Source organism: Microtus ochrogaster, linkage group LG5 (assembly GCF_000317375.1).
Source record: "Microtus ochrogaster isolate Prairie Vole_2 linkage group LG5, MicOch1.0, whole genome shotgun sequence".
Classification (NCBI taxonomy): Eukaryota; Metazoa; Chordata; class Mammalia; order Rodentia; family Cricetidae; genus Microtus; species Microtus ochrogaster.
In genome coordinates, this window is record NC_022031.1 from 52,818,849 (window position 1) to 52,828,145 (window position 9,297).

A 9,297-nucleotide genomic window follows, 5' to 3' on the forward strand; every position below is an offset into this window, starting at 1 on the left:
TTTTTTTGGTGGCTGTTTTGTTCCCTGGTGTCTGTTTTCTCTCTTGATTTTCAGAGAGTGTGATACCTGTGCGTTGTCTAGTAGGAAATTAACTTTGGATTTGATCTCATTGAGGGCACTGGTTGATCTAAGTAAAGCTCAGTTCTGGGTAATGGGAGTTGATAATTAGGAATGGGGATATGTTAGGGGGCCTGACGGGGTTCACGGGAGGTAGGGGAGCAGAGTGTTCAACCCCGATGTGCTTATTCAGTCTCGTTTGAATGGGGGACGTGGGAAGAAGTCATCCCAGAAGGTCTGCTATTGTGTTGTTAATTATCATGGGGGCTTTAGTTAGAGGAAAAGGAGACAGCCCACCTGCTGCAATATCACTTGTGGCCTATGGGTTAGCAAGAGGTTGGGGCTAGGATAGACCAAGAGTTGGGGGAGGAAGGTTAGGAGTGGATGACCTGTAAGATGCACAAGAAATGTGCCCTGCTCTAGAGCTAAGGATGAGGGTGGGGCATTTGATTTGGAGGGGAAGGAAGATGGGTGAAGGTCTTAAGTTGGTTACCTGTTTCAGTGGTTTGCTTTTCATGTGTGTTTCCAGTGACTTCTGGTGTTGGCGGGTGGGATAACTGGATGAGACGGGGAAAATCTCTGTGATTCCTTGAAAAATGAGTTCAGCAAGGAAAAGGAGAGTGTCTGGAAGTTTCTACTACAGACAGGGAAATGACACTGAGGAGGTTGGATCTGGAGGAGAAGGAGGGGTATGGATCTGCTGTCATCCTCTCTATGATTAATTGCTAATTTGTACCTTATCTCATTTAGATAGATGTTCATTCCTGCTTTTTTATTGTTGTCTATTTTTACCTTTTCCTGCTTGTTCTATTGTTTGTGTTCATGCTATTTATTTTTAGTTGTGGAGTTGAGGGTTTTTTTTTTTTTTTTTGCCTTTTCCTGTTGGTTGTGCTATGTTTGTTTACATCTGTCAGAGTGGATGATGTCATGGTATGCATGTGATATTCTCTGCAGAGACTGGTCCTTGAGAACTGTGCTCACAGTTTAGGATGAGTGAACCGCTTGTTCATCCAGGCCTTCTGGCTAGCTGAGCCCCAAAATAACCACACAGAAATTGTATTCATTAAAACACTGCTTGGCCCATTAGCTCTAACTTCTTATTAGCTAACTCTTATATTAATTTAATCCATTTCTATTAATCTGTATATCGCCACGTGGCTCTGGCTTACAGGGAAAATTCCCAGTGTCTGTCTCTGGTGGCTCAATGGCTTCTTCCTAACTCTGCCTTCTTTTTCCCAGCATGCCATTTAGTTTTCCCTGCCTACCTAAGTTCTGCCCTATCAACAGGTTAAGGCAGTTTCTTTATTCATTAACCAATGAAAGCAACACATAGACAGAAGGACCTCCCTCACCATTTCTACTTTTCTGTTTAAACATAAAGGAAGGCTTTAACTTTAACATAGTAAAAGCCCATATAACAAAACAAGTATCAAACAAGAATTACAGTTACAATATTCTATTTACTTTATCTTTTATCATAACTAAAGAAAACTATAACTATCTATTTTTTTGGTATAGACCAAGGAGTTGTATTGATGGATCTATCTATGGTAGATCTTTTTTTATATTGTGGAAGCTACTCCACACTGATTATCATAGTGGCTGAACCAAGGAATTGGAGCAAACAGTACTACTACACACTATAAAGCCTGTGATCACAACAATGATTAGCTTAGCAAGATATCCCTAATGGTATAATAGACTGCTTATTTTGTAGATAATCATCAGCTACCTAATTGAATAAAAAGCTTGCTTGATAAAAGAAAATTCATGTCTTTTACCTAGCTAATTGCTCACAGCTGGAGTCATTGTAGGTGCTAAGTGTCTACTAAAGCACTTTCCCTAAACTTATGTAGTTTTGAATTATTTTTTAAATATTTCTTAACCCCCCCCAAAATACATGTATTTTCAGTCCACATCAAAGGAAAAATTAAATAACGAAAAGAAAACAGGGGAATGCATCCATGAACTCTCAAGAATATAGTTGTCTGAACAGACCAACAAAATATGACCACACCACTTGTCATGTCAACTGTCTTAGTCAGGGTTTCTACTGCTTCAATCAAACACCATGACCAAAAATAAGTTGGGAAGGAAAGGATTATTTCCTTACATTGTCATCTATCATTGAAGGAAGTCAGGATGGGAATTCAAACAGTGTTGGAACTGGAAGGCAGGAGCTGATGCAGAGACCATAGAGGAGTACTGTATACAGGGTGGGTCCCATGAGTTGTTCAGTCTACTTTGTTTTACAGTCGGGGCCAAGAGCCTAGAAGTCAAACCACTCAAAATGCCTAGTCCCTTCCCAATCAATCAATAATTAAGAAAATGCCTTTAAGCCAGATTTTATGAAGGAATTTTCCCAATTGAGATTTCATCCTTTCCGATAACTCTAGTTTGTATGTCAAGTTATCATAAGACTAGTCAGCCCATCAATAAGGTCTCATCCCTAAGAGACTAACTAGAGGTGGTCAATGGCTTTTGAGAGAGAGAGAGAGAGAGAGAGAGAGAGAGAGAGAGAGAGAGAGAGAGAGAGAATCAAGTACTTCCGTGGGTGAGCTCACACATAGGTTGCCCAACCCTAAATGGTTAGGTCTGAACACATACAGCATGAGTGATGCTAATTAAATTCAATAGCTTTTATATGCAGAAGAGATAATGAATTTCAGAAGAAGTTGGGCAGAACTGAGGCAAGGTAGGGTTGGAAGTAGTTTAGATACAGTGCTCATGTATGACATTGAAACATAAAATCTTAAATGTAAATAAATTTAGCTAAGTGTGATGGTGTATTCTTGTACTCTTACCACTCAGAAATTATGGGCAGGTGGGTGTCTAAATCTGAGGCCAACAAATTCGCAATAGATTCTAGGACATCCAGGGTTATACAGGGAAACCTTGTTTTGAAAAAAAAAAGCAAAAATTAGAAAACAAATTGCTTAACCTCTCACAGCAAGCTATGCAGTAGGAGAAGATCTTTACGAATTACACAGATGATAGGTGGCGACTATCTAAAATATATAAACAACAACAACAACAACAACAACAAAGCAACTGGACATAAAGAAAACAAAACCCAATTAAACAATGGGGTACAGAAGCAAACCCAGAGTTCTCAGAAGATGAAACACAAATGTCTAACAAAGAAGTGGTCAGTGTTCTTAGTTTTCAGAGAATGATAATCAAAACTACTGTGAGATTTTGCCCTATACCAGTCAGAATGACCAAGATCAATAAAACCAATAGCAGTTCATGTGACAAGGATATGGGGAAAGGGGATACTTATTCTGTGCTTGTGAGAGTGCAAACTTGCACAGCCACTTTGGAAATCAATGTGACGATTCCTCAGAAAGTAAGGAATAGTTCTACCTCAAGACCCAGCTATATTACTCTTAGGCAAGTGCCCAAAATTATAAATCCCACTTCCTCATCTATGTTAATTGATGCTTTAGTCATAATTGCCAAAAATTGGTAAAAGCCTAGATGTCCATAAAAAGATGAATGGGGCAATGAAAATGTGGTACATTTACACAGCGGAATACTAATCAGCTATTAAAGGTGAAATCATGATGTTTGCTGGTTGATTAATGGCTAGCAAAAAAATTAATCTGAGTAAGCTAACTCAGAAACAAAAGAGAAATATCACATGCATTCTCTTATATGTAGATTTTAGTTTTTGAACTATTGATATATAGTTAGGTATAAGTATAAAGTAAGAGACTAGCAGGAAATGGATGATTTTTTTAAGGAATGGTAGATAAAATATATGAATATATAATTTTGGAGAGAGTGGAAAAGGGGGATAGGAGTATGAGTATAAAATGGTGAGGGGAAAAGAGCAGAAGAGAAGGAATATGAGCAGTAACATCTAACTCTCAGGGTCATTTGTGGAGTCATATGGAAATCTATGAGCTTCTTAAATTTAAGGTTCATTAAATACATGTATAATTGAAAGAAATATAAATGGAGTCACAAAGTAATGGCAGAGACAATGCCCCAACTAGGCATCTCACATCTCTGCCTTAAACATTACCACAACCTAGAGAGAAACCAGCTCCTAGACTGCCCGGGATATGAAAAAAGTCCGCAGTGCCAGCATACTAAGGCTTTTCTATCTGAGGGTTTGTGGAAAACAGACTCTCATGCACTTTTCTGATAGATCCTTCTCTGTTCTCTCATGTTGCCGTAGCTTGCTTTCTTTGTTCTTCACAGCTAGATATACCCATCAAAACCTTTCAGGAAATACAGGAATCACATATGAAAGACACATTCCATTTCAGTAAATGATAAAAATAGAGTCATCTTGACAACTCATAAGCAATAAATCTAAATAACTTGTCATAGATCAAGAAAGTAGCATTTTTCTCAGACAACCCCCTTATTAGTGGGCTGTAACTTACAGTTGCAAAGAAAGGATCAGTCATTAATTATCTATCTAGAGATGAAATCTTATAAAGGGTTTTAAAGGCATTATAATCTTAACCTACTGAGGAGTCTAAGAAAATACTGTAACATATACTTTGGAGCATATAGACATTTTGAACTAATATTCTGTGAACAGAAGTTGTACAATGCTGGGCTTTTTGTTGGACTCAGTGCGTGCCATGTTTGATGTGTCATAAATTCTTTAGTTTAGGCCCATGGTACGGTCAATCTTTTAGTACCAGCTTAGTTGGCACTCCCAAAGGCATTGTGACACTAGTAGCATTTTAAATCTCAGAATGTACTTTCTGTCCTGCGTATAACTCTAGATGATAAAAAAGGAAACATAACTATTTCTCAGGGAAATGAGGTCAAATTACTTTCTTGTAGCACTGACCAGCAAGATCTTCTCTTCCTGTGGTGTTTCCGAACAAAAGCTGTATTAATTACTGTCCTAGGATAACAATCACACCAAGTAATGAAACTGTGTGCAGCAATTAGGTTGCTTTGCACTCTTAAATCTGGCTCAACAAATCAGACAGCTTGGCTATATATCCTTGTAAACTAGATTGCATTTCTAGGAATAGTTTATCTTAAAAACCATAAGCAAGGCATCTAGTTTAATGTAAAGCTATTTTGAAGTTTTATATCAGCTGATAGTGCACATCTTTCCTGGCAGCTGGGGAAAATTCCATCAGTTTCCTGTCAACCTAAGCTGTGATGTAAAACATCTCCTAGGAGTAGCTCATAAACTTTAACTTTGTATCATTTTTTATTCATTTTTAATCATCAGAATTCTATAAAAGCTAACATTATTGATATCAATTATGCAATACAGGTTAGGGAGGAATCATCTTCTAGACAATCCACAGATAAAAATGCCCAGTAGATTGTGATGTACTTACAAGACAAACGCACTGTGATAAAGGGAAATTTGCAGCCGCACAGGTGAAGTTACAGACAAAAGCAGAAGATATTCCAAAGTCTGTAGCCTCGTGGCCTTTCCTAATGAGATTTTCCCATCAGAAAGTTTTCCTCCTGACACCTTGAATATTAATTACCATCTGCTGTTAATAATGCACAGCCCATGGTAAAATATGTCAGGATTGGTTTATATATAATTCAGTTGTTGGCCAAAGGGATCCCATGGAAACCCCTAACAACTTGGGCTATTGCTAAGGCTGTTAGTTGCACTCCACCAACTGAGGGTAAGGCTCTGTTGTTGACGAGGATATTTATATTTCTTCTTGAACATAAAGAAGAGTAGTTGAGCTGGGGCTTAACTATAGCCTTCATCTCTGCTGACCAATATTTATTGAACTGTAAGGTACTCTGCATACTAACAGAGGAGAAAGCTAATCATCAACCCACCTACAAACCTTTCAGTCTATGATAGCAACCTGTTTGTAGGCTAAAGTCATAACAAATGTGGGTGTAACTAACTACTCTCAGTTTGGGTTGAAAGCCCATTCCGCAAGATGAAGCCCATAACCAACGTTGCTTGGATTGTTAAGAACCTGAGACTAGATGGTTCATGGACCTAGGCAAAACCAAGTACTGCTGAAGTAAGTTAGCAATAAAATGACTTCTTAGTGATATCCTGCTACACCTGTAGTTCAGAGCTTCACTCAGCCGTCATCGTAAAAGATTTCTCTTGTAGTAAATGGGAACTCTTGCAGAGACCCAAACAAGACAATATGCAAAGAGTGCAAGCATTCAAGACACTGGTTCCTGAGCTGAATTCTTTTCTTCCCAAGGATCAGGGGGCTATGTGGAAAGGGAGGTGACAGATTGTACGAATTAAAGCAGCTAGATGACTTCCAGGAAAGAGTGATTTCCAGACATAAGAAGACTAATGTGCATATGACTTCACAGAAACTTTGTCAGAATGTACAGTTCCTGCACAGATTTCTCCTAATTTTGTCCCAGAGTCGAAAGGGGGAATTAGGCATGAGCTCCCAATCCTAAGAAGGTATCTCCAATTTGCAACTCTTTGCAAAAGAAAAACAAATTTTCCATTATGGAGTCTCAAAGGCCATATAAATCACACTTTGGGGTTGGTCCTGTGCTCAATAGTCATTGGTCAGTACAAAACAACTCAATGTTACTTTTGTAGGTTTTACTTGCTTTCTTTTTGAAACCTCATGTTGCTTCATTTGGGCTTTTGAAAATCTTACCGGTATTTTGTGTATTATGGTTTTAACTTCTATGTTTTTATGTGTTTTGTTTGTGTGTGTTTTTATGGTTATGTCTCTCTGTGTATGATTCTTTTTAAATTGTCTTTTTTGAGGGGGGGTTTCTTCCTAAAGAGAGAGAAAAATATTATATGGAGATGTAGAGTTGGACAGCTGGGGAGATGGGAAAGATCTTGGAAGAAATGCTGTAGGGGAAACTGTAATCAGAACATACCCTGTGATAAACATTTATTTTCAATATTAATAGTGGGGTTTATTACCCAGAACACTGATTTCCATTCAAAGGAAAAACAAGAGGATTGTGAAACTCAGGCAAACAAAAATCAATTCCATATCAAATATATACATAGTCTGAGGTGTTTTTGGCATCCTGCTCCTGGGTTTCTTTGTGAGACTTACTGAAGCCTTGATTCTAACATATAACAGGACACTTTGCTTTGCATATACTATCATATCAAATGAAGCCAATGCACGCTGACAGAAAATTTTAGCTCATATCCCCTGCTACTAATTGTTATGAGCTTTAGTGTTTTTACTGTACCTACAAAGTTCTGCTCCTATGGAAATATCGTGGTTTTATTTTTAAAAAAAAGTCACTTTAATATTTTATACTATCCTTACATAGTTTATAAATATGAAATTAATACACCTTTGAATTTTGTGTATCATGATTGTTGATTTGAAAAATTATCATCTGAGTTGCTGATTTCAGTTGCAAAAATTATTGAACGAATTTCATCTTGGGATTAAGATAAAAATTTCAAAATTTTCAACAGTTTTTGAAAAGCCTACAAATGTTTTTGGTCCCTTTTCCCTGTGGTGTTCTTAGAATTGGTTGCTATAAAACATCAATGAACTCTAAAAAAGCTTTGAAATTGCTCGATGTCCTGAATATTAAATATCCAGATTTAATTCTTTGTACAAAAATAAACAAATCCATCTGTTTACCATGACCCACACAAAGAGTAATATTGGATGTTAAGTGTATTGTATTTTTATAAACACTATAAGACATTCTTGGGAAACAGACCAGCTAATGCCCATGTATATAATCTTATTCCAGATCAAGCTTGGTATTATTTATTTAACTACATACTCTCATTAAATAAGATGAATACACATCCCTAGATACTAATTCATTGAGCCAAGTATGACCAGTAATTATTAAAAAAAGCACCAGCTTTTGAAGCAATCTTTGTTCTTATTGTCTTCTTGATTCACAATCAGATGAGAAAGGACAAATTTAAAAGTATTCAATCTGTTCACACAATTCCAAAAAATGTGTCAAGCAAATACACAAGCTTTAAATAAAACTTTTTTAGTTTATAGTAAATCTGTCTATAAATATTTCCGTTCATTCATATAGTTTTCAAACTCTCGTCTTCACTTCTTTATAGATTCAAAAATATTTGTGGGTGTGCTCACAACTAAAGGTGATAACATAGTAGAAATCTAAGAAAACCCTAAGCATGTTTTTTTTCAATTTTGAATTTCATATCAAAGACAGAAGGTGACTTAATGCTCACTAACTCAAGAATGAGTCATAGAGACCGGATTTGCAGGATTGTTCTTTCTTAGCTTTCTTTTTGGAGTAATCAGAGTTACTTGAAATTTATTAGGCACTTGTGCATGGTCCAGAATATACGTACACAAACTATGACTTACAAACATTAAAATGTTGAACTCCATGCAATGTAAAACAGATCTCAATGTGCCTATTACTTTCATATTTTAACTCTTAATATTTCTATCATTTCTCAGTGTAATGAAGCACGTTGGATGCAGTCTTTCCTCCTGTGTCTCAGTGTGGTCTCTCTAGCATAGCCCCAGTTATCTATACTTCCATATTGCTCGAAGTTATTATCCGTTCATTAGCACGTCTGCAAAGTCATGTGTGGGTAACCTAAAGCATTGCCCGTACCTCAAAAATGTTACCCATCACACTTTGCTGTCAGTAGTTCTGAGAATCATAACCCATGCATTGAGCATTTTTCTCTTTCTTGTTTTTTTTATCTAAAGTCAAAGACAGGGGTTTGCTTGCTACAAGATGGTAATCAGGAACCTTTTAAAGTCCGGCTGCATCTTGCCAGAGATCTGCTGATGCTACAGGAGCAAGACGTTCTGTGTGTGTCTGGTGAGCCTTTCTATTCTGGTGTAAGTACCTCTCCCTTTGGCATTTTTGCTTGTGCTTTTTGATAATGAAAATGCTTCTTCAAAGAGAATGTTGAGTAATTTCTCTCACTTTGGGACCAGTCAATGGTCCTGTAGGTAATTTGTGTTTAAGGATATTAATTATGCCACAACACACTGTAGAGCCTTCTTTCTTTGTCTAGTCAGTCCTTGCTCTCATATGGCAGGGAATGCAATCTGATTATGAAAGAGTACAGATAGTTTTCAACTGTGCTTATCATGATAATACCACTCAAGCTTGGTACTGAATGTGATAGTAGAAATCACTTCCCAGTGCCTTTGAAGAGATTCAAGGCACTGCTCACTGAATTCAATTGAATTGTTTCCCCCTTGACTGTAAATGTAATTCACAACTTACCAACCAGAAAGCATTTAAAGATGATACCAACCAGAAAGCATTTAAAGATGATACCAACCAGAAAGCATTTAAAGATGA

The 9,297-nt window shown here is 37.1% G+C and overlaps 1 protein-coding gene across 4 annotated transcripts in view; it reads left to right on the forward strand.

Annotated features, from left to right (window-relative positions):
* The window catches only part of Sntg1 (syntrophin gamma 1), a 400,484-nt gene that overhangs the window by 228,852 nt on the left and 162,335 nt on the right, over positions 1–9,297 (forward strand). For 3 of the 4 annotated variants that reach the window (XM_005362238.2, XM_026786566.1, XM_026786567.1), the window contains one exon: positions 8,691–8,825. In XM_005362238.2, coding sequence (XP_005362295.1) covers positions 8,691–8,825 — 135 coding nt within the window. Of the gene's footprint in view, positions 1–8,690; positions 8,826–9,297 lie in introns of those variants that run through there. The other variant, XM_026786568.1, reaches the window with a different exon arrangement.